Source organism: Bos taurus, chromosome 3 (genome assembly GCF_002263795.3).
Source record: "Bos taurus isolate L1 Dominette 01449 registration number 42190680 breed Hereford chromosome 3, ARS-UCD2.0, whole genome shotgun sequence".
NCBI classification, from domain to species: Eukaryota; Metazoa; Chordata; class Mammalia; order Artiodactyla; family Bovidae; genus Bos; species Bos taurus.
This window is the reverse complement of record NC_037330.1, coordinates 43203390-43229985: the sequence shown is the minus strand read 5'-3', so window position 1 is coordinate 43229985 and position 26596 is coordinate 43203390. Positions and strand designations below refer to the sequence as shown.

The following is a 26596-nucleotide window of genomic DNA, read 5'->3' as shown; positions in this document are numbered from 1 at the left end:
GTTCTGTACCATTAGCACCACCTGAGAAGTCCCTTAATTAGTATAATAGTGTCTTTACATGTTTACAATGATTTATACCTTGAGGAAATTAAGGATCAGTTTTCTTTTTGTGACAGATGTAGTGAAACTTACCTTGCCTGATTAAAGTCACAGAAAATAAGAAAACACACACAACATGATACCAGATACTAGCAGTAAAGTCTTATTTCCTCCGGTTATTCCAAATGTGCCAGGATCCTATGAGAGCATAGGATTACAGTTACAGTATTCTCTTTAGGAATTGTTTTTTTTAGTATTCGTCCATGAAAAGTTCCAGGTCTTAGATGTCTGTGATTAAGCATTTTTGTGTGTATGTGTACACACAAGATTTTTACATTATTTTAGTTATGTTTCGTTTTATTGTCAAGTTAGTTATGTTTTGCTCAGAGAAAATGCAGGATTTCTTTCTGAAGATTTGTTTTATCCTTATTATTGTTTGTTTTTGTTTGTTGTTGTGGCCACACTTCGAGGCATGCAGGATCTTAGTTCCCCAACCAGGGATCGAACCCATGCCCTCTGCAGTGGAAACACGGTGTTGTAACTACTGGTCCTCCAGGGAATTCCCATCTTCCTCATTCTTGATTAGTAGCTTCTCAGTATTAAATTTTAAGTTCAAAATTATTCTTCTTCATACTTTATTTTGTTTTTTGTCATTTTTTTCCAACTTTTGAGAATTTTCAAAACTACAGAAAAGTTGCAAAAATAACATAATGAATATTTATTTGGCTATCCCAGAGATTCATGATTCAACAGTTGTTCACATTTTGCCGCATTTGTTTTTCCTTTCTCTGTGCGTGTTTTTTTCTTTTTTTTCTGAACCATTTGAATTAGTGGTAGACATCATGATACTTTATCCCTAAAAGGATCACCTGAGAATAAGGATATTTTTCCAGTAGTCATGAATGGATGTGAGAGTTGGACTTAAAGAAATCTGAGTGCCGAAGAATTGATGCCTCTGAACTGTGGTGTTGGAGAAGACTCTTGAGAGTCCCATGGACTGCAAGGAGATCCAACCAGTCCATCCTAAAGGAAACCAATCCTGAGTATTCACTGGAAGGACTTATGCTGAAGCTGAAACCCCAATACTTTGCCCACCTGATGTGAAGAACTGTCTCATTTGAAAAGAGCCTGATGATGGGGAAGATTGAAGGTGGGAGGAGAAGGGGATGACAGAGGATGAGATGGTTGGATGGCATCACTGACTCAATGGACATGAGTTGAGTAAACTCCAGGAGTTGGTGATGGACAAGGAGGCCTGGCGTGCTATAGTCCATGGGGTCACAAAGAGTCGGACACAACTGAGTGACTGAACTGAACTGAGTTGAACCACATAACTACAATATAATCACCACGTTCAGAAATTTAACATTGATAAAATACTCTTGGGTAGTATATAGTCCATAGTCACCTTTCCCCAATAGTCCTAATAACTACGTTATAGTCTTTCTTTGGATGTAGAATTATTACGTTTAGTTGCCATGTATCTTCTGTCTAGATTAGCTTTTTGTTTGGTTTTTAAGCTTAAAATATATCAATTGATTTTTTTTTTAAATAGACCATTTTGAAAAAAGAGCCTCAGTTTTGCTTATTCTTATGCTTTTCTCACATGGTAATATCCATTTAACAAGTAGGATTATAATGCCCAGTTACTAGTGGACTTAGTTCTTTCTCCTGGCCAAAAACCTGTATAAGTCCCTGATTCATTGATAGGACTGTAACATAAGTTATTACAGTCAATATTCTCCATAACAACTGCTGGATTCATAAACTCGTATTTATTGGGCAATTATAGACTTGGAATTTGAGAATTAGATGAGGATTTAGGTAGGAAATTAATAGTTTACCCCCTAATTGGTAAGAGAGGTAAAGTGACTTACTTAAGTCATCTGATAGCTTAATGACTCTCTTGATAAGGGTTATCTAATCCATGAGCATGAAATACCCTTTCCATCTTAGGCATTGGGCTATGCAGAGAGATACTAAAATGGTTAAAATTGGATCCCTACTCCTAGATGAATAACAGTTTGTGATGATAATACATGCGTCCATAACCACCGAAACTAGTGTAGCTCCAGACTTGAGCTCTGCAGTTGCCTGGATTGACCGCTCCATCTCTTACTTGCTATATTGGACTCTAAAGTGGAGATAGTAATATGTAACTTGAAAGGATAGGAGGGGTAAATAAGACTATGAATGTAAATCATTATAAGTCTTCAGTGATTTTTATTATTTTAATCTCATGTGTATGTACAGTAAACCCATGTGAGAGATGATACAGTATTGAACAGTGGGATATCAGAGGATGTGTGTGTGCGTGCACTCAGTCACTCAGTTGTGTCCGACTTTGTGACCCTATGGGCTGTAGCCCGCCAGGCTCCTTTGTTCATGGGATTCTCCAGGCAAGAATACTGGAGTGGGTTGCCATGCCCTCCTTCAGGGGATCTTCCTATTCCAGGGATCCAACCCACGTCTCAGGCATCTCCTGCATTGACAAGCGGATTCTTTACCTCTACGCCACTTGGAAGCCCCATCAGAGGATAGAGGATGGGGAGAAGTTGCAAATTTCATTAATGGATGTATTGCCCTTTTAACAGTGTTTAAATACAGTAACCTTATACTGAATACCTAAAGTAATAGGAAGAGGAGACTTACAGAGTAATTCATTTCTGCAGACACTTACTAAGCACTTTTGTGCTGTACATGTATTGCATGCTCTAGATTGTAGAAGAATAAAGCGTAGGGCCTGCCTCAGAGAGCTGAGCACGAGAAAGGTAAAGTTTAGGTTAGATAAAATGAAACAGATACTTTACAAAGCAAAATGCAACTGTAAAAGTTATCAAGTGTTAAAGGATAGAAGAATAAGTAGATTTTTAAAAGGCTTAGCCAAAAGCTTACGTGATGAAATGAAATATGAAAGTATGCTTTGAGAAATGGGAATTAGATTGGAGAGTGGATTCAGGGTTAAAGGGGTTTGTCCCCTGACTTCTGAGTTGAAGTTAGAGGTGACTACCATGGAACCATGTCTCATGCCTCCATAAGAAAGAAGTTACTCAGCTGAATGGACTTTTGATACAGTAATAATTATGTTTTTAGGTGGAATATCTTAGCATTTGGGGTTGGGTATGTGTTAGTTTATCCAGAATTTTTCACATTGTACCTCTTTAATTCTGTCAAGAATCCTCAAATATCTGTTGATATGATCTCATTATACTGAACCTTGTACTCTTGATGCTATAAAGATAGTCAAATATTTTCCCTCTAACCTGGCTGTTAACCCTCTTGCCCTGGTCTTTCTCCTCAGGCCATGACCTTTGTATTCGTTCCAAATTGTCCTGGAATTTTGATTATGGATTGCCATGCCATTAAACCTACCAGCCTTATGTCAAAAGTCCTACCTCGAACTTTATGTAATTCCAGACTAGCAAAATATTTTAAAAATTTGTCAATTTTATTAAGATCTTATATTACTTTTGAATTTATTTAAAACAGGATAGATAGATATGTATATAATAACAGCTCTCAAAATTACCAGTCCCTTGGGGCAAGGAACTGTCTCTCCCCCTGCCCTGCTTTAAAATATTGGATTAATCAAGAAGTTTCTCCAGTTTTTTCCATACCATCTTACACATACACCAACACACACTTTTTTCTCCCCCCTCTGGGGACATATGAGTGAATGGCTTAGGAGGGCCAAGCATATACAACTACCTATCTTTTTCCATTCTAGTTTTACACAGTAGTTTTTCTCTTAGATAAATAAAACATTTTCCTCTTATTTAAAGTACAATCATGCCTATTAGAAAAGATTTAGAAAACTCAGAACAATAAATAATTTTATGTCACTTAAAATCACTACCTAATATAAACACTATTAACGTTGAGGTTTTTATTTTGTTTTTCATAGTTGAAATTATTCTACATACACAATTTTATATCCTGCTTTGATTTTTTTTTAATTTAACATTGTCATAAACATGTTTACATGTCATTATAGATTATCCATAAACAGTTTTTGGCTACATATTATTCTATGATTTATATACCATGATTTGATTATAGGGTGTATAATTAGGTTGAACATTTAGATTTATATATTTCCTCCTATAAGTGACGCTGCTATGAACATCTTTATGGTGAAACTTTTTCTGAGTGGTTATTTCCGTGATAGAATTTTATGAGCTGTTTTATAAATTGTTTATATATTTTATAGTGTCTTAAGTGCTTTTGTATTGGTTTTCATGAATGCTTTACCTAGTTAAGATATTAATCTTTTGCTGTTTCTCGCATCTTACTTTGTTTTCTTTAAATTCAGCTAATGCTGTCCACTGGAGAAGGCAATGGCACCCCACTCCAGTACTGTTGCCTGGAAAATCCCATGGATGGAGGAGCCTGGTAGGCTGCAGTCCATGGGGTCGCTAAGAGTCGGACACGACTGAGCGACTTCACTTTCACTTTCCACTTTCATGCCTTGGAGAAGGAAATGGCAACCCACTCCAGTGTTCTTGCCTGGAGAATCCCAGGGACGGGGGAGCCTGGTAGGCTGCAGTCCATGGGGTCTCACAGAGTCGGACACGACTGAAGAGGCTTAGCAGCAGCAGTAGCAGCAATGCTGTCCACAGTTTATTGTGATCCATATAGTCAAAGGCTTGGGCGTAGTCGATAAAGCAGAGATAGATGTTTTTCTAGAACTCTCTTGCTTTTCCCATGATCCAGCATATGTTGGTAATTTGATCTCTGGTTCCTCTGCCTTTTCTAAAACCAGCTTGAACATCTGGAAGTTCACGGTTCACATATTGCTGAAGCCTGGCTTGGAGAATTTTGGGTATTACTTTACTAGCGTGTGAGATGAGTGCAATTGTGTGGTAGTTTGAGCATTCTTTGGCATTACCTTTCTTTGGGACTGGAATGAACACTGACCTTTTCCAGTCCTGTGACCACTGCTGAGTTTTCCAAATTTGCTGGCATATTGAACGCAGCACTTTTACAGCATCATCTTTCAGGATTTGAAATAGCTCAACTGGAATTCCATCACCTCCACTAGCTTTGTTCATAGTGATGCTTTCTAAGGCCCACTTGACTTCACATTCCAGGATGTCTGGCTCTAGATCAGTGATCACACCATCGTGGTTATCTGGGTCGTGAAGATCTTTTTGGTACAGTTCTTCTGTGTATTCCTGCCACCTCTTCTTAATATCTTCTGCTTCTGTTAGGTCTATACCATTTCTGTCCTTTATCGAGCCCATCTTTGCATGAAATGTTCCCTTGGTATCTCTAATTTTCTTGAAGAGATCTCTAGTCTTTCCCATTCTGTTGTTTTCCTCTATTTCTTTGCATTGATCGCTGAAGAAGGCTTTCGTGTCTCTCCTTGCTATTCTTTGGAACTCTGCATTCAGATGCTTATATCTTTCCTTTTCTCCTTTGCTTTTCGCTTCTCTTCTTTTCATAGCCTTTGTAAGGCTTCCCCAGACAGCCATTTTGCTTTTTTGCATTTCTTTTCCATGAGGATGGTCTTGATCCCTGTCTCCTGTACAGTGTCACAAACCTCATACCATAGTTAATCAGGCACTCTATCTATCAGATCTAGGCCCTTAAATCTATTTCTCACTTCTACTGTATAATTGTAAGGGATTTGATTTAGGTCATACCTGAATGGTCTAGTGGTTTTCTCCACTTTGTTCAATTTAAGTCTGAATTTGGCAATAAGGAGTTCATGATCTCAGCCACAGTCAGCTCCTGGTATTGTTTTTGCTGACTGGATAGAGCTTCTCCATCCTTGGCTGCAAAGAATATAATTAATCTGATTTCGGTGTTGACCATCTGGTGATGTCCATGTGTAGAGTCTTCTCTTGTGTTGTTGGAAGAGGGTGTTTGCTATGACCAGTGCATTTTCTTGGCAAAACTCTATTAGTCTTTGCCCTGCTTCATTCCATATTCCAAGGCCAAATTTGCCTGTTACTCCAGGTATTTCTTGAATTCCTACTTTTGCATTCCAGTCCCCTATAATGAAAAGGACATCTTTTTTGGGGTTAGTTCTAAAAGGTCTTGTAGGTCTTCACAGAACCGTTCAACTTCAGCTTCTTCAGCGTTACTGGTTGGGGCATAGACTTGGATTACTGTGATATTGAATAGTTTGCCTTGGAAACGAACAGAGATCATTCTGTCGTTTTTGAGATTGCATCCAAGTACTGCATTACAGACTCTTGTTGACCATGATGGCTACTCCATTTCTTCTGAGGAATTCCTGCCCGCAGTAGTAGATACAATGGTCGTTTGAGTTAAATTCACCCATTCCAGTCCATTTGAGTTCGCTGATTCCTAGAATGTTGACATTCACTCTTGCCATCTCTTGTTTGACCACTTCCAATTTGCCTTGATTCATGGACCTGACATTCCAGGTTCCTATGCAATATTGCTCTTTATAGCATCGGACCTTGCTTCTATCACCAGTCACATCCACAGCTGGGTATTGTTTTTGCTTTGGCTCCATCCCTTCATTCTTTCTGGAGTTATTTCTCCACTGATCTCCGGTAGCATATTGGGCACCTACTGACCTGGGGAGTTCCTCTTTCAGTATCCTATCATTTTGCCTTTTCATACTGTTCATGGGGTTCTCAAGGCAAGAATACTGAAGTAGTTTGCCATTCCCTTCTCCAGTGGACCACATTCTGTCAGATCTCTCCACCATGACCCGCCGGTCTTGGGTTGCCCCACAGTCATGGCTTCCTTTCATTGAGTTAGACAAGGCTGTGGTCCTAGTGTGATTAGATTGACTAGTTTTCTCTGAGTATGGTTTCAGTGTGTCTGCCCTCTGATGACCTCTTGCAACACCTACTGTCTTACTTGGGTTTCTCTTACCTTGGGCATGGGGTATCTCTTTGTGGCTGCTCCAGCAAAGTGCAGCCGCTGCTCCTTACCTTGGACGAGGGGTATCTCCTCACTGCCGCCCTTCCTGACCTTCAACGTGGGATAGCTCCTCTAGGCCCTCCTGCGCCTGCGCAGCCACTGCTCCTTAGACATGGGGTTGGTCCTCTAGGCTGCTGCCCCGGCCTCGGGCGTGGGGTAGCTCCTCCCGGCCGCCGCCCCTGGCCTCAGACGCGGGGTAGCTCTTCTCGGTGGTTCCTGTGCGGTCGCAGCCTGGCAGTCTCGCCGCTGCCCCTGACCTCTGACGTGTGGTAACTCCTCTTGGCCGCCGCCCTTCGGGCATGGGGTCCTCGCGGCTTCTGCCCCTGATCTAGGACATGGGGTAGCTCCTCTCTGCTGTATTTAGTGCACCGGTCGCAGCTGCCCGCGCTTCTGTGGATCACAATAAATTGTGGAAAATTCTGAAAGAGATGGGAATACCAGACCACCTGACCTGCCTCTTGAGAAATCTGTATGCAGGTCAGGAAGCAACAGTTAGAACTGGACATGGAACAACAGACTGGTTCCAAATAGGAAAAGGAGTACGTCAAGGCTGTATATTGTTACCCTGCTTATTTAACTTCTATGCATAGTACATCATGAGAAACTCTGGGCTGGAAGAAGCACAAGCTGGAATCAAGATTGCTGGGAGAAATATCAGTAACCTCAGATATGCAGATGACACCGCCTTTATGGCAGAAAGTGAAGAGGACCCAAAAAGCCTCTTGATGAAAGTCAAAGCGGAGAGTGAAAAAGTTGTCTTAAAGCTCAACATTGAGAAAACGAAGATCATGGCATCTGGTCCCATCACTTCATGGGAAATAGATGGGGAAACAGTGGAAACAGTGTCAGACTTTATTTTTGTGGGCTCCAAAATCACTGCAGATGGTGACTGCAGCCATGAAATTAAAAGACGCTTACTCCTTGGAAGGAAAGTTATGACCAACCTAGATAGCATATTGAAAAGCAGAGACAGTACTTTGCCAACAAAGGTCCGTCTAGTCAAGGCTATGGTTTTTCCTGTGGTCATGTATGGATGTGACAGTTGGACTGTGAAGAAGGCTGAGCACCGAAGAATTGATGCTTTTGAACTGTGGTGTTGGAGAAGACTCTTGAGAGTCCCTTGGACTGCAAGGAGATCCAACCAGTCCATTCTGAAGGAGATCACCCCTGGGATTTTTTGGAAGGAATGATGCTGAAGCTGAAACTCCAGTACTTTGGCCACCTCATGTGAAGAGTTGACTCATTGGAAAAGACTCTGATGCTGGGAGGGATTGGGGGCAGGAGGAGAAGGGGACGACAGAGGATGAGATGGCTGGATGGCATCACTGACTCGATGGATGTGAGTCTGAGTGAACTCTGGGAGTTGGTGATGGACAGGGAGGCCCGGTGTGCTGCGATTCATGGGGTCGCAAAGAGTCGGACATGACTGAGCGACTGTACTGAACTGAACTGAATTCTGTCCATGTTTTTTCTGAAATCAATATGCCTAAAACGAATTAATGTTTTATTCTTTCCCCTCTCCTCACTGTCCAGCTGACCAGGCAGAAACTGAAATCTTTCATCTTCGATCTTCTCTACCCTCTTCTGCTACATCTAGTCATCCCCAAACTGAGTCCTTATACTTTCTCAAATATTTTTTGTATCTATACAGTTCACTCCATCCCCACTACCTCTGTCTTATTTGTCTGATAAGTTTTCCCAGCACTGTCCTTGAGTGATTAAGTATGCTTCACTTGAAGCAGCCACTTTTAACACACTTATTTTCTTCTAGGCTTTTGGGTCCATGTGTATATTTATACACATTGTCATGTAATTATCATCTTACTTTTTATTATCATTTCCCAGTTTTCTAAGAAACTCAGGTGTTCTTGAGATATGTCTTTTATATGACAGAAGGATTTCATGGTCACATTTGGAAAACAGTGCATACTGTAGCTTTCTGGAGATTCATAATATGCATTAGTGTGTTAAAGGCCCTCAGAAGTTCTATGTATTCTAATAGGTATTGAATATATGTGATGAACAAAACTAGTTTGGAGCTTATGAAATCCTACGGAGTTTTTTCCTAACCTTGTCTTACTATCCTTGCTGTGTTTGGTACTGGGCATTATTCTTTCCTCTCTAAAACTGCTCCTTTGTCACCTGTGACACTGAATTCTCTTGATTCTCCTGATAGTTCTTTCATGGCTCCTTCTTTATTTTAATGAGTTCCTTTTCCTCTGCGCTATACAGTAGACCCATGAATGTGGGTTTGAACTGTGTGGGTTCACTTATATATGGACTTTTTTTAATAAATACATACTACATGGTCTGCAGTTGGTTGAATCTGCAGATGGGAGAGCCTGGATACAGAGGGCTGGCTGTAAATTTATACTTGGGTTTCTGACTGTATGAGGCCTAATGCCCCTAACCACTGTACTTGGTGATTCTTGACTAAGCTAGTCCACCTGTCATTTCACACTTTGTCTCACCTACTCTGGTGGTTTCAAACGTCATATTTGCTAATGACTAATTGTTTTAATCAGCCCTCAAAGGACAATAGAAATGTTTTAAGTACAAGGGCTATCTCTTATATAGAATCTGAAGTAATTTTGAGCCTTCTGGGGAAGACAAGCTAGGAAGCTACCAGCCTCCACTAGTAGACAACCAAGCTAAAAACAAGTCGTCTTGACTCTCCCTCTCACATTTGTCAGATTCTCTCAGTTTCAAATCCTGAATTCTCATATCCATTTCCTCCCCTCCAGCATCCATGCCTCACCCCTATTTCATGCCTTCATCATCTCTTGTGTGAACTGACTCAAATAGCTTGCTTCTGCATGCAGTTTGCTGTTCAGTTACATCCTTTAGAAAAAAAATCACCATGTTGTATTGAAAAATGCCAGTCTCATCACACAATTCTCTTGCTTAAATACCCTTAAGTGGTTTTCCTGTATCTCTAGAGTGAAGACAAGAACCTCCTTAACAAAGGATAGAGCGGTCTCTTCTGTCTTCCCTTTACCTTTAACTGCCATGGCTGTTGTTTACTTCATCTGCATTTTTTCCTCTAATGTAATTGTCCACACTACTTCATTGTCTTGCAATAACCTTTTCTTGGTTCCTAACTTGTATGAATTAACATCGCTTTTATTGCAGTTTTGTATAAGCAGATGATTATAATGAGACTTCTTCCTCTCTAGACTGAACTCCTTGAGATCAAGGAGTATGTTTTACTTCTAGCATCTCTGGTACTCTGTGTTTGTTGAATGAGTCTTGTACAAACTCATTCCTCGTCATGGTCCTTCAACACTTATGTCTCCCAACTCCCACCCCACCTCTGTTGAATCTAATTCCTCAGCTGCAGGTTCTACTAAGGGAGTTTCCAGGTACCTAAATTCTGCAGGTTGGGAGAGACGTCTACTTTTTTCAAATGATGTAGCACCATTTGAGTACAGAGTACAGAGAAATCCAAACCAGAGTACAGAGTACAGTGTACAGAGAAAGCCAAACAGTGTTAATATTTTGCACATAAGACTGAATATGTTGAATATGTTGCAGGAAGAGGGACCCCTTCTAGGGTCCAAGAGTGTATGTTCTTGTCTAACACTGGAAATGAATTCTCTGAGGAGACACACGTGGTGACAAAGTAAGAGATTTTATTGGGAAGGGGTGCCTAGGCAGAGACCAGCAGGGTCCGAGAACCCAAGAAAATTGCTTTGCCACCTGGCTTTCGGTCTTGGGTTGTTATGGTGATGGGGTTTGTTTTCGGGTCATCTCTGGCCAGCCATTCTGACTCAGGGTCCTTCCTGGTGGTCATGCATCGCTCAGCCAAGGTGGATTCTAGTGAGAAGGACTCTCAGGTTGGTAGGAATCAGGGGCTGGTGTCTCCGTTCTTCTTTTGACTTCTTGCAAATTCTTTTGATTGGTGATAACTTGTTAGTTTGCATTCCTTACCAGGACCTCTTTGTTAAGACAACTCATGCAAGTGACTGCTATCTTGCCTGGCCAGGGTGGCTGGTGTCAGTCAGTGTTTCCTCTAACAAATATATTTTTAAAACTTACATATGATATTGTTATATGTATTGATTAAACTTGTTTTTCTGTTACACAAACTTGTCAGTGGAGACCGAGTTAATGTTACAGGTCATTTGCATTTCTATCAATTTAATATTGTCTTTAGAAATACAAAATCCAACAATTGAAGTAATTTTTTTAATGTAATTTTATGTACTTATTTTTGGCTGTGCTGAGTCTTAGTTGCTGTGCAGGCTTTTCTCTAGTTGCTGCACGAGGGGGCTACTCTCTCTAGTTGCAGTTGACAGGTTCTCATTGCAGTAGCTTTTCTTGTTGTGGAGCATGGGCTTTAGGGCATGCATGCTTCAGCAGTTGTTGCTCCTGGGCTCCAGAGAACACACTCAGTATTTGAGATACATGGGCTTAGCTGCTTCACAGCATGTGGGATCTTCACAGATCAGGGATCAAACTGTTTTCTTCTGCATTGACAGGCAGATTCTTTACCACTGAGCCCCTAGGGAAGCCCTGAAGTAATCCTTAAGATACCTCTAAGCCGCAGTGTAAAATACTGCTAGCAGAAGCAAAAGGCAAAGGAGAAAAGGAAAGATACACTCATCTGAATGCAGAACTCCAAAGAATAACGAGAGAGAAGAAAGCCTTCATCAGTGATCAGTGCAAAGAAATAGAGGAAAACAATAGAATGGGAAAGACTAGAGATTTCTTCAAGAAAATTAGAGATATCAAGGGAATGTTTCATGCAAAGATGGACACAATAAAGGACAGAAACTGTATGGACATAACAGAAGCAGAAGATAATAAGAAGAGGTGGCAAGAATACACAGAAAAACTATATAAAAAAGATCTTAATGACCCAGATAACCATGATGGTGTGATCACTCACCTAGAGCCAGACATCCTGGAGTGCGAAGTCAAGTGGGCCTTAGGAAGCATCACTAGGAAGAAAGTTAGTGGGGGTGCTGGAATTCCAACTGATTTATTTCAAATCCTATAAGATGATGCTGTGAAAGTGCTGCGTTCAATATGCCAGCAAATTTGGAAAACTCAGCAGTGGCCACAGGACTGGAAAAGGTCAGTTTTCATTCCAATCCTAAAGAAAGGCAATGCCAAAGAACGTTCAAACTACTGCACAATTGCACTCATCTCACACACTAGCAAAATAATGCTCAAAATTCTCCAATCCAGGCTTCAACAGTATGTGAACTGAGGACTTCAGATGTTCAAACTGGATTTAGAAAAGACAGAGAAACCAGAGATCAAATTGCCAACATCCATTGGATCATTGAAAAAGCAAGAGAGTTCCAGGAAAACATCTACTTCTGCTTTATTGACTACGCCAAAGCCTTTGACTATGTGGATCACAACAAACTGTGGAAAATTCTGAAAGAGATGGGAGTACCAGACCACCTTACAAGCCTCCTGAGAAATCTCTATGCAGGTCAGGAAGCAACAGTTAGAACTGGACATGGAACAGCGGACTGGTTCCAAATTGGGAAAGGAGTACATCAAGGCTGTATACTGTCAACCTAATTGTTTAACTTATATGCAGAGTGCATCATGCGAAATGCTGAACTGGATAAAGCAAAAGCTGGAATCAAGATTGCCGGGAGAAAAAACAATAACCTCAGATACGCAGATGACACCACCCTTATGGCAGAAAGTGAAGAGGAACGAAAGAGCCTCTTGATGAAAGTGAAGGAAGAGAATGAAAAAGCTGTACTGAAACTCAACATTCAAAAAGCTAAGATCATGGCATCTGGTCCCATCACTTCATGGCAAATAGATACGGAAAGAATGGAAACAGTGACAGACTTATTTTCTTGGGCTCCAAAATCACTGCAGATGATGACTGCAGCCATGAACTTAAAGACACTTGCTCCTTGGAAGAAAAGCTATGACCATCTAGATAGCGTATTAAAAAGCGGAGACATTACTTTGCCAACAAAGGTCCATGTAGTCAGAGCTCTGATTTATCCAGTAGTCATGTATGGATGTGAGAGTCGGATCATTAAGAAAGCTGAGCACTGAAGAATTGATGCTTTTGAACTATGGTGTTGGAGAAGAGTCCCTTGGACTGCCAGGAGATGCAACCACTCCATCCTAAAGGGAATCAGTCCTGAATATTCATTGGAAGGACTGATGCTAAAGCTGAAGCTCCAATACTTTAGGCATCTGATGCAAAGAACTGACCCATTGGAAAAGACCGTGATGCTGGGAAAGATTGAAGGCAGGAAAAGAAGGGGAGACAGAGGATGAGATGGTTGGGTGGCATCACAAACTCGATGGACATGAGTTTGAGCAAGCTCCAGGAGTTTGTGATGCACAGGGAAGCCTGGTGTGCTGCAGTCCATGGAGTCGAAGAGTTGGACATGACTGAGCAACTGAACTGAACTGAAGTGTAAAGCTGATTTTGTATTGTCTTTCTTGTGTGTATCAAACCCAAGATCTCTCACATACTGCTCAGAACTTTTCTGCTTTTGAATCATGTTGGTATCTGTTATGATTCTTGCAACATAATTCATTTATGTTTTGGAATCAGTGCAGTAGTCTCATAACTTTCCTTAGTTTTGCCCCCTTTTAATCTATCTGTTACACCTTGCCAGGATGATATTTTCTGAAAACTTTGATCTGATCATGAGCCTTACTTAACATCTTTTAGTGGCTCCCCATTGCCTTCAGAATTGAGCAGACTCCTTAGCCTGGAAGTTAGCCCTGTGTGCCTCTAGCTGGTCTCTCAGTACTCTGAGTACACAGCCCATGCTCTGGGTGTACTGAACAGTAGAGTCCTGTGATTCCCGCTCTCAGGCATTACCACCATTGCACAAAAAGCTTCCTTGACTGCTGCTCTCCTCCTGCCCACTCCTACTCCTCACCTACTTCCTTTCCATCCTTTCAGCCTTCCTCCTGGAATGTTCTGACATTCCCATCCCCACCCTGGACTTCTGTTCCCATTGCACATGGTGTTTAAATAATGTATTTATTTGTTTCTTTGTCTGCCTCCATCATCTTGAGGACAGGGATAGTGAACGTCCCGATGTTTGGCAGAGTACCTATTGCATGTATGTTCTCCATGGATATTTGTCGACTGTTTGTCTACTGTTGGTAATTCTGGAGTACACTGTTAACTTTTCAAACTCTTGTTTTTGTAGCCTCAAGGAATAGGTTCTCCTAGTGTTTATCATGCAGTTATCGTCATCTTTTTGGAGTTTTTCGCTTGGGGATTATTGACAGCACCCACCTTGGTGGTAAGTAATCCTTTAACTTATTTTTCACTGACTTTAAAATCTTTTTTCTTCAATTTGGTGGGTGGGGAATGGCTTTTTTACCTTTCCGAGGTTAATTCTCCCCCCAGTGTCATCAGCCCTTTAGTGTACTGTATTTTACTGCTTTAGTTGTCTTTTCCAGCTTTCACTTCTCCCTTTTTCATAGGGCTTAGGTGGGTGTGATTCGTCTGATGAATACTGGACAAATTTAAGCGGGGGCTCAGTCCCCACTCTGTGTAGAGTGGAAATGATTCTTATACAGGCTTAGGAAAAATGATGTTTAGCCCTGAATCACTCAGCATTATCATTTTGAGATTCATATCTCTAGTTACATTTTCAAAATATAAGTTTCTTTTAGTTTAGGCCAAGTATCTAGAGGTGGCCATCTAGGAAGGTCATTCTTTCTATATCCCTAAGCTGATTTTGCTCAAATATTCCCAGGTTTAGAATCGTAGAAAAAACTTCTCTGTAAGATTGAACATCTTAGGTAATAGCTAGTTTTCTCCTATCAGTATAGAGGAGAGGAATGGAATGAAGGAAGAAGTAGTTACAGTAGAACTCTGTAACATCTTGAAAAGTGTAATCACAGCTTGCCAAATCCCAGAAGAACAGATTTTTAAGATAACTTTAAAGAGATACTTTCTTATATTTTCAAGAACTTGTGTGTAGATAACCAAAAAAGACGTTTATAAAAAGTTTATTATAAATAAATTGAATGATCATATAAGGATAGTTTAAACTAGTCTAAGAAAATTTATGTTCCATATTTCTTGACATGTTTATTTTATGGTTATATAATCATTACTGTATCTACATAAAACACTGATGTCTAACAGTTACTTTGAATATACAAGGCATATTTATAAATACTGCTAAAACAAGTTTCAAAAGAAAATGAAATCTCAAATAAATATAATTCCTTTTGTAATAAACCATGCTTTGCAAGTTATGGCAGTTCCCTGAATGAATGACAGTTCCCTGACATATAATTTTAGGAATTCTGATTTGATTATGTTTTGAAATCCTTTCTTTTTTAAAAATGAAACAACTCATTTACCTGTAATGGGCGATCAGTTTTACATAAATGAATTTTCAAACTCATTGATATGTGACATTTAAATGTCTGACTTTTTTTTAATTTAATAATTTCTGATGGGAATTTTTCAAATAATTTACACATTTCCTGCTGTCATAATCCATGAGCACTGATTTGAAGCTTAATCATATGATGCAGGTTCATTATGACATTTGTATGTACATTATACTGTAATAACCTGATGTCAAGTGCTACTGGGGTGCTATAATAACTGTTCTCTCACAGTGTTTAAATGTTTGTTTATTTGGTTGCACTGGGTCTTTGTTCCTATGTGTGGGCTTTCTCTGTTTGTGGCGAGCAGGGGCTACTCTTGGTTGTGGTGCCTGGGCTTCCCATTTTGGTGGCTTCTCTTGCTGCGGAGTGCAGGCTCTAGATACACAGACTTAAGTAGTTGTGGTTCGAGGGCTCTAGAGCAAGGGATTGTAGTTATGGCACACAGGCTTGGTTGCTCCACAGACTCTGGAATCTTCCCAGGCTACAGATCGAACCCATATCCCCTGCACTGGCAATTAGATTCTCATCCACTGTACTATATTAGCTTTCTAATATTACAGTGTGCTTATTTATAATCTACCAATTTAGCACATCAGTCTCTCTGGCTGGTGTTTAGTTTAAAGGACTTGAGCTTTGTAATAGCAAGCAGTTTGTATATATTTATATTATGATGAGTCCAGGCACAGTCTTAAGCACTATAAATACATTTTTATTATTAATCCTTAAAGGATTTCTTTGCAGCTGAAGATGGCGAAGCTCTACACAGTCAGCAAAAACAAGACCAGGAGCTGCCTGTAGCTCAGATCATGAACCTTCTTATTGCAAAATTCAGACTTAGATTGAAGAAAATAGGGAAAACCACTAGACCATTCAGGTATGACCTAAATCAAATCCCTTACAATTATACCATGTAAGTGAGAAACAGATTCAATGGATTAGATCTGATAGGCAGACTGCCTGAAGAGCTATGGATGGAGGTTTCTGAAATTGTACAAGAGGCAGTGATCAAGACCATCCCCAAGAAAAAGAAATGCAAAAAGGCAAAATGGTTGTCTAAGGAGGCCTTACAAATAGCTGTCAAAAGAAGAGAAGCGAAAGGCAAAGGTGAAAAGGAAGGATATAACCATCTGAGTGCTGAGTTCCAAAGAATAGCAAGGAAAGATAAAGCCTTCATCAGTGACCAATGCAAAGAAATAGAGGAAAACAATAGAATGGGAAAGACTAGAGATCTCTTCAAGAAAATTAGAGATACCAAGGGAAGAAATTTCACGCAGAGATGGGAACAATAAAGGACAGAAACAGTATGGACCTAACAGAAGCAGAAGGTATTAAGAAGAGGTGGCAAGAATTCACAGAAAAACTATACAAAAAAGATCTTAATGACCCAGATAACCATGATGGTGTGATCACTCACCTCAGTTCAGTTCAGTCTCTCAGTCATTTCCGACTTTTTGCGACCCCATGAATCGCAGCACGCCAGGCCTCCCTGTCCCTCACCAGCTCCCAGAGTTCACTCAGACTCACGTCCATCGAGTCAGTGATGCCATCCAGCCATCTCATCCTCTGTCGTCCCCTTCTCCTCTTGCCCCCAATCCCTCCCAGCATCAGAGTCTTTTCCAATGAGTCAACTCTTCACATGAGGTGGCCAAAGTACTGGAGTTTCAGCTTCAGCATCATTCCTTCCAAAGAAATCCCAGGGCTGATCTCCTTCAGAATGGACTGGTTGGATCTCCTTGCAGTCCAAGGGACTCTCAAGAGTCTTCTCCAACACCACAGTTCAAAAGCATCAATTCTTCGGTGCTCAGCCTTCTTCACAGTCCATCTCTCACATCCATACATGACCACAGGAAAAACCATAGCCTTGACTAGACGAACCTTTGTTGGCAAAGTAACGTCTCTGCTTTTGAATACGCTATCTAGGTTGGTCATAACTTTCCTTCCAAGGAGTAAGCGTCTTTTAATTTCATGGCTGCAGTCACCATCTGTAGTGATTTTGGAGCCCCCCAAAATAAAGTCTGACACTGTTTCCACTGTTTCCCCATCTATTTGCCATGAAGTGATGGAACCAGATGCCATGATCTTCGTTTTCTCAATGTTGAGCTTTAAGCCAACTTTTTCACTCTCCACTTTCACTTTCATCAAGAGGCTTTTGAGTTCCTCTTCACTTTCTGGCCTAAGGGTGGTGTCATCTGCATATCTGAGGTTATTGATATTTCTCCCGGCAATCTTGATTCCAGCTTGTGTTTCTTCCAGTCCAGCGTTTCTCGTGATGTACTATGCATAGAAGTTAAATAAGCAGGGTGACAATATACAGCCTTGACGTACTCCTTTTCCTATTTGGAACCAGTCTGTTGTTCCATGCCCAGTTCTAACTGTTGCTTCCTGACCTGCATACAGATTTCTCAAGAGGCAGGTCAGGTGATCTGGTATTCCTATCTCTTTCAGAATTTTCCACAGTTTCTTGTGATCCACACAGTCAAAGGCTTTGGCATAGTCAATAAAGCAGAAATAGATGTTTTTCTGGAACTCTCTTGCTTTTTCCATGATCCAGCTGATGTTGGCAATTTTATCTCTGGTTCCTCTGCCTTTTCTAAAACCAGCTTCAAATCAGGAAGTTCACGGTTCATGTATTACTGATGCCTGGCTTGGAGAATTTTGAGCATTACTTTACTAGCATGTGAGATGTGTACAATTGTGTGGTAGTTTGAGCATTCTTTGGCATTGCCTTTCTTTGGGATTGGAATGAAAACTGACCTTTTCCAGCACTGTTGAGTTTTCCAAATTTGCTGGCATATTGAGTTTAGCACTTTCACAGCATCATCTTTCAGGATTTGAAATAGCTCAACTGGAATTCCATCACCTCCACTAGCTTTGTTTGTAGTGATGCTTTCTAAGGCCCACTTGACTTCACATTCCAGGATGTCTGGTTCTAGGTCAGTGATCACATCATCATGATTATCTGGGTCGTGAAGATATTTTTGGTACAGTTCTTCTTTTTGGTACAGTTCTTCAGCGGTTAAAGCGTCTGCCTGGAAGGTGGGAGACCCGGGTCAATCGTTGGGTCGGGAAGATTCCCCTGGAGAAGGAAATGGCAACCCACTCCAATACTCTTGCCTGGAGAATCCCATGGATGGAGGAGTCTGGTAGGCTACAGTTCATGGGGTCGCAAAGAGTTGGACAGGACTGAGCAACTTCACTTTCACTTTCACTTTCACTCAAGGGTGGGGTTGCTGATAACATTAGGACCTGTACTCCTTTAATCTCATCCAGGGTAAGTTTCTTGATGAGTTTATCGGGTTCCTTTTGTCTGGCCTCAGGTGGTCTGTGCTATGGAGAATGCTGACATCTTCCATTTGTTGGGTTTTAAATCTATAAAATGACTTCCCTGGTGGCTCAGACAGTAAAGCATCTGCCTACAATGAAGGACACCTGGGTTCAATCCCTGGGTCAGGAAGATCTGGAGAAGAAAATGGCAACCCACTCCAGTATTCTTGCCTGGAAAATCCCATGGACGGAGGAGCCTGGTAGGCTACAGTCCATGCCATTGCAAAGAGTCAGACACACTGAGTGACTTCACTTCACTTCAAATCTATAAAAGAACTTAAAGATATTAATTTGTGTGTCTATAAAAGAGCTTAAAGATATTATTACTGATTTGGAACCAGAACCCTGCTCCAAGGCTTACTATTGTTTTCTGGTTTTTGGTCCCTTAACTCTGCATCCCTTCCCTTCCTGGATTGGCAGCTGTTTGAATTCACCCCATGGAACTCAGGAAAGGTCATGAAGACTGAGCAGAAAGGCTCCCCAGGTCCAGGAGCCTGTACACTGTCCTGCTTGGTTTCAGTAGTACAAATGAGGAAATTAAAGATTACAAGAGTTAAGCAGCTTGTTGTGTTCCAGTTCTCAGTCTTGGAGAACACTGGCAGTAAGTGTTCTACCTAAAACCCATGTTTTAGGTAGCTGAGGTTATTGGCAGCCCAACCACTAACTAAGTAGAGAGATTTAAATATTGACTAAACTATGCAAGCCATCAAAAAAGTTTTTTGTGATGATCCCATAATTTGTGTAGCTGTTTTTTAAATTCGTTTCTGGTTTATATTTTTTTCAATATCTCAACTTTTTGTCTAATTTTGATATCATTTCTTTTCTAATTAGAAAGAGATTGTCTTCTTTAAGAACAAGGAAGAAGTCCAGTTATTTAATATAAATAACTTACACGTTTTTTCATAGCTGTGGGAAAACTGTGCTTAATATATTCTTAACTGTTTTTGTTAATTAAAACATGGAAAGTACCTTTGATTTTGATTTTCCTGTTGCTTTCTCTTTCTTTCACTTTTTTGAATTCTAGTCAGGAAAATGAAAAGTGCTGTTTTGAGACTTAATGAATTATTTTTCCTTTGCCAGCATAAATATACTTCTCAGAATTACTGCTCTTCTCCCCCCCATCAGTATTGTAATAGTTACTGTTAATTCTCATTTGTTTTTCGTACTTGAATTTTTTAAGATGGTGAAATGATGAGTTGTGGTTACGTGGGACAGTTGTCCATATTATCATAGTCATAATTCTTTACCTTTTTCAATTTTTTACTTTATTTTTTCAAATCAAGCATTCTCTCAGAAAAAATAAGTTTCAAATATTATTGACTGTTAAGGTCAGAGTTTTATCTTTCTAATTCTTCTTTCATCTTTAACGTACATACATTTTTTAAATTGGAAGTTTTTATGCTCTTTGTTTTTTAGTTGTTTGATGGGGTAAACCTTGGCTGAAGAGATTTAGGCAAACCAGAGATTGAGTTGTAGAGATTCGATGTTTGTAAATTGGCAGAGATTGTTAAACACCAGGTATTGAATTCTTCCTGGTGTTTTGGCCTTTGGGCCTTGGAACTGCAAGAATCTTTGAAATATCGCTGAAGAAATTGTACACAAGAAATCTATATATACACAAACCTCTATATATTATATCAATGTATATATGTACTTTTTTTTTTTTTTTGCTGTGCCACGCAGCTTGAGGGATCCTAATTCCCCCACCAGGGATTGAACCTGTGCTCCCTGCAATGGAAAACGCAGAATTCCAACCAATAGACCGCCAGGGAATTACCTATATGTTACTTTTTTAATAATCAGTAATGTGTGCCTGTTGTAACCCTTAAGCAATATATAAACATGTCAGGACAGGAAAGTTCTCCTGAAGTCCTATTTATCCCTCCAGGCACCCTTCAGTTAGGCAATTTTAGCTTCAGGTTGTGCTTTACCAGCCCCAGTGAGACAGATTGGCCAACTGGAGGTAAAGATTTCAGCTTTTACAATGTTGTTGTTGTTCAGTCGCTCAGTCAAGACCCCATGGACTGCAGCATGCCAGGCTTCCCTGTCCTTCACTGTCTCCTGGGCTTGCTACTCATGACCAGGGGTAGGCTCAGGCATATGTATTTTTTAGAAGTGATTCTCATATATCTAGTATACATCACTAATTAAGAACCAATATAGTAATTCAGTGTGGGCTTTTAAAAAAGATTTTGCTCATTTTGAGACTTTCTTTGCAATTTTTTGCTGTTGACTTTATTAGCAGTCCTCTTTTCTCTGTTCTGGACTTCTACACTCACCAGTGTTGGGGTGTGGGGAGAAGTGAGTTCTGGGGTAGAAGGCACCAAGCTGTAGCACTTTGTTCTTTTTTCCAAAAATCTGTTAGCCTTTAAACATTTTACTCTGCCTCATGAGTTTTGAAACTGATCGTACATGGTGCCTGCTGGAATAGCTCTTAATGTACATCTAAAAAGGGAAGATGAGAGTGAAGATATAAATGAGTTTATTTGTATTTTATGTTCATCTCTCTTCCCATACAGAACTCTCAAAAATTACAGAGCTTAAGTATTTCAGTTTTCAAAGATACTCTTTGAATTAACTCATTTAACAAATAACCAAACTTAAGATGTATTAGTTGTAATAAATATTTGGTTTTGGATTTATAATAGCCTTTGTTTTAAAAAGTAAGGTGAAGTTAAAAGAATTAAAAAAATATTTTCATGTGTTTGCAGTTATCTTTGAGTTTGAAGCTCATAGAGCTTATAGAGTGTTGTTCTAGAATACAGTCGAAGAACACAGAATACAGTCAAAGAACAAAAGCTGTGTTCTATGTGGCGGGCCTCTGCAGGAGAGGATGGTGAAGTCTCCATGAAGGGGATGTATGTTAATTACATAGGAGAATTTTATACTGACAAATACTTTTAAGAACTGTAATCTTAACACTTTGAGAGGTTATGACTATATGGTTCATTCATCAGATCAGATCAGTCGCTCAGTCGTGTCCGACTCTTTGCGACCCCATGAATCGCAGCACGCCAGGCCTCCCTGTCCATCACCAACTCCCAGAGTTCACTCAGACTCACGTCCATCGAGTCAGTGATGCCATCCAGCCATCTCATCCTCTGTCGTCCCCTTCCCCTCCTGCCCCCAATCCCTCCCAGCATCAGAGTCTTTTCCAGTGAGTCAACTCTTCGCATGAGGTGGCCAAAGTACTGGAGTTTCAGCTTCAGCATCATTCCTTCCAAAGAAATCCCAGGGCTGATCTCCTTCAGAATGGACTGGTTGGATCTCCTTGCAGTCCAAGGGACTCTCAAGAGTCTTCTCCAACACCACAGTTCAAAAGCATCAATTCTTCGGTGCTCAGCCTTCTTCACAGTCCATCTCTCACATCCATACATGACCACAGGAAAAACCATAGCCTTGACTAGACGAACCTTTGTTGGCAAAGTAACGTCTCTGGTTTTGAATACGCTATCTAGGTTGGTCATAACTTTCCTTCCAAGGAGTAAGCGTCTTTTAATTTCATGGCTGCAGTCACCATCTGTAGTGATTTTGGAGCCCACAAAAATAAAGTCTGACACTGTTTCCACTGTTTCCCCATCTATTTGCCATGAAGTGATGGGACCGGATGCCATGATCTTCGTTTTCTGAACGTTGAGCTTTAAGCCAACTTTTTCACTCTCCACTTTCACTTTCATCAAGAGGCTTTTGAGTTCCTCTTCCCTTTCTGCCCTAAGGGTGGTGTCATCTGCATATCCGAGGTTATTGATATTTCTCCTGGCAATCTTGATTCCAGCTTGTGTTTCTTCCAGTCCAGCGTTTCTCATGATGTACTCTGCATATAAGTTAAATAAACAGGGTGACAATATACAGCCTTGACGAACTCCTTTTGGTTGGTCCATAATGGTATTCAAATAGTGATTGTTGGTTGACTAAATAATATACATTTAGGTTAAAAGAATTAACGACAGCAGGATCTATAATGCTAAGAAGTGGCTTCACTTTTTCAGTGGATTGATGGCTCTAGAAATATTTGATGTTTCAAACTGCTAGATGCACAGTCTGTTAAGGAGCAAGACCCTGGACTCCAGACCTCCTGCGTCTCTTCTGTATAAATGTCTTAGTATTCTTTGCTGAGAGTTTCTATTTTTTTAAATTGGTTAAGTCAGTTTGCATGTTATATTAAGTCATTTTGAAGGCAGAATTTTTAACCTGTTAATTATGAATGTTTAGTGAACAGTTACTATATAAAGGCACTATCTCTGAGGTACCAATAGAGATAAAAATATATTAGATACAAGGCATATATAGTAGGTATAGTGCCTTTCTATCCTTAATAAGTTTGAAATATAATTGAAATATTTATTAAATACCTTGAGAGAAAAAGTATAAGAACGAACTAACACAGAAGTGTAAGTTGATCAGTTGTGTCCAACTCTTTGCTACCTCATGGACTGTAACCCACTAGGCTCGTCTGTCCATGGGATTCTCCAGGCAAGAATACTGGAGTAGGTGGCCATTTCCTTCTCCGGGGGATCTTCCTGACCCAGGAATCCAACCTTTGTCTCCTTGTATCTCCTGCGTTGGCAGATGGATTCTTTACCTCTAGTGCCACAGGCGAAACCCCTTACAAAGCTGTATGTGAGAGTATTGTAACTGCCTATTATATGGTCCTAAAGGAGAAATAGATTGTTTTGGATAGGAAAGTTCGGTAGCAATGTGGAAGATTTGGAGGAAGACTCATTGGAAGAGACCCTGATGCTGGGAAAAATTGAGGGCAAGAGAAGGGGGTGACAGAAGATGAGATGGTTGGATGGTATCAGTGACTCAATGAACATGAGTTTGAGCTGTCCATTTAAGATGGACAGCATATCATGTATAAAAGTATGAATATTGGAAAGCACAGGAATATTCTAAAAACAGTAAAGAGACCAGATTGATTAGAATGAAAGATAGCTTGGCAAAGTGAATTGTTATCAATAGGATTGAGCATATTATAAAGTTTCTTGTAGGTATTCATTATGTCTTTCGGTCTTTGTAATACCAAACCCTTTCTTGTCCCTAAAAAAAAACTGGCTGTTAGTAGTAACTGGAAGAAAAGCAGATTTGAGTTATGAAAGGTTTGGGGAAGCTATGGCCAGAGCAAATACTGCTAGCCTGTTTTTTTGTAAATAGAGTTTGATTGGAACACAGCCATGCCTATTCATTTACATATAGTCTGTGGCTGCTTTTATTGAGTTGAGCGTTTATGACAGAGGCTGTGTGGCCTGCAGAGTTAGAACAAACTGAAAATACTTACTCTCTGGTCCTTCACAGAAAAAGTTTGCAGACACCTTCTTTAGATCCATGAGTCTTTACTATAAATAACAAGTAATAGTATTTCTAAACTACTAAGATTTCGGGCCACATGATTATTTGTCGTGGAGGGTGGGACAAGGGGAGCTGACTTGTGTACTGTAGGATGTTCAGCAGCCTTCCTAACCTCTACCCAGTAAATGCCGGTAACACCTTTCCTCTCCCTCTCCACTGCCACCCTCCTCCATCCCTCAGGTTGTGACAGAAATGTCTCTGACGTTGCCAGGTGTCCTTTGAGGATCAAAATCCCCCTCGGTTGAGAATCACAAAATATCTGAATACCATAAATGTGATTTTTTCCATGTTAGTGATTTTGAGTAATATTTCTTAATTTTATTTTTGTGTGCTTTGTTGCTTAGTCATGTCTGACTCTTTGTGATCCCATGGACTGTAGCCCACCAGGCTCCTCTTGTCATGAGATTGTCTAGGCAAGAATACTGGAGTGGGTTGCCATTTCCTTCTCCAGGGCATCTTCCCGACCCAGGGATTGAACCCAGGTCTCCTGCATTACAGGCCGATTATTTACCTTCTGAGCCACCTGGGAAGCCCAGTTTTATCTCTAGGTCTGCTTTTGGCAATTAAAATTTCTCTATTTATTCTCCTAGTCTTCTATCTTAGATAATACACCTATCTGTAAAGGGAGTTGTAAGTCAGTTATATGTAGGAAGCAGGATAGCATAGTGAATAAAGCATGGACCTTCAAGCTTGACTTCCTGCCTTACTGTGATGTTGGGTAAGATATTTAACCTCTGTATGTATCAGTTTTCCAATAGGGCTGTTATGAAGAATTAAAGGAGATAATGTGCTACAATGTGCAATTTAATGCCTTGTGATATAGTAAATGCCATGTAAATGTTTAGTATTATTAGTATTTACTCATACTCATAGTGTCATACAAACCTAAAAATGATATGAAATAAAATTCGATTGTATTATGAAGAGGCAGTTTAACTTTTACTAGGACTGAAATGTAGCATGAGCTTTTTATTGTGTTTTTATTTTTTAGGTATTACATGAAACCTTCCCTAAACATACATTTCTGATGAATGGCCTAATTCAAGGAGTAAAGGTAAGATCAGTCCTGTGTATATACATACGTATATGCATGTACACAAACATGCACACGTACACTTAGATATGTGTAATTCTGCCAGTCCCTTATGCTATTAGATCATCTGCTAAGTGTTAATTTTTACAATTGGAGTATATACCTCAGAGGATTGCTTAACACTTTTTAAATGAACTGTTTTAAATCGATTTGGCTCAGATATAGACAACTATGTATAATAATGATAAGCCACATCATAACATACTTCCCCTGTGTTTTATGTGTTGGCATTTTCATTATGGAGATCTGAACACTTCTGTAAACTAGCAACAAGCATATATATTGAAGAGAAAAGAACTATTTAAAAAATACACGAATATGAAATATATTGTTATGGTAAAGTTTGATTATTCTACATTTTCTTTACTGTTGATTCCCTGTGATCAACAGGTTTATAAACAGAAAATAAGCATCTAATATTCCTTCTAGAATTGCTAGTGTAGAGTTGTAGTCAAAAATTCATTAGAACATTTAGTATTTAATGTGCTACCAAAGCCCTGCTGATGATTCTGGACAGTCTTGGGAATTTTCAGTTATATACAGACAAGAAATAAGCTTCTTATCTAAAATTTGGTGATGTACTTCTTTTAGAAATACACTTGTTTAAAATTCTTCTTTAAAATGATTTATTTTTGGCTCATCAGTATACATAGTATATGTATTTTCTTCATTTAACTTTTTTTTAGGGTTTGTTGTCATTCCTCAGTGCCCCTCTTATTGGTGCTCTTTCTGATGTTTGGGGCCGAAAATCCTTCTTGCTGCTAACAGTATTTTTCACGTGTGCCCCAATTCCTTTAATGAAAATCAGCCCATGGTATGTACACATTCAGATTATAGCAATTAAATATTAACTGTTAATTGTTTTCTGAATATTCCCTCATTTCTTTCACTTTTTTCCATCTTATTTATGTAGGTTTTAAATATATTTTTCTAATATATTTATTCTTTGATACAGATAAAATACAGTAGCTGAATAATACAGCTAATTAAAAATATAGTAATAAGTAATAAAATATTTTGAACTTGTTGCCACTATAGAAAGCATGTAGACAACTAGCTAATCTGCTTTTGGATTTCATAGCCCAAATTTCAAAATGGTATTTTAGGGATTGGATAGAGTTGGTAACTTCTAATTTTCTTAAGTAGAATGTTTTAAAAAAAACAACACAGTTTATCATCATTATCTGTATTAATTAGGAAGAGATCTAGTTATATATCAGTTCCAAATAGTACTTTCCTAAAATCAGGGAAATTCATTGCTAATTTCTCTCTCCATGTGAAAGAAGTCTGGAGTTGAGCAGTTCAGAGCTGATATGGCAGGTCCTGGAAACTAAATTTTTTTCGTCTTCACGCTCTGCCATCCTCTGCTGTCACCTTGCTGTCCAGGATGGTTGCTTATGTGAGTTCCAGCTTGTTGTCACCTTCAGGCAGCAAGGTGGAAGGAGTGGCTTAAGAAGAGCACATTGCCTTCTTTTAGGAAAACTTTAGAATTTTCACCCAACCTCTGCTTGCGTCTTTTTGGTCAGA

The 26596-nt window shown here is 39.7% G+C and overlaps 1 protein-coding gene across 3 annotated transcripts in view; it reads left to right on the top strand.

Moving 5' to 3' along the window:
- MFSD14A (major facilitator superfamily domain containing 14A) overlaps window positions 1-26596 on the top strand; it is a 53784-nt gene that overhangs the window by 6000 nt on the left and 21188 nt on the right. For 2 of the 3 annotated variants that reach the window (NM_001102038.1, XM_059884453.1), the window contains exons 2-4: window positions 14100-14195; window positions 24968-25030; window positions 25756-25883. In NM_001102038.1, coding sequence (NP_001095508.1) covers window positions 14100-14195; window positions 24968-25030; window positions 25756-25883 — 287 coding nt within the window. The remainder of the gene's footprint in view (window positions 1-14099; window positions 14196-24967; window positions 25031-25755; window positions 25884-26596) is intronic. The other variant, XM_010803166.4, reaches the window with a different exon arrangement.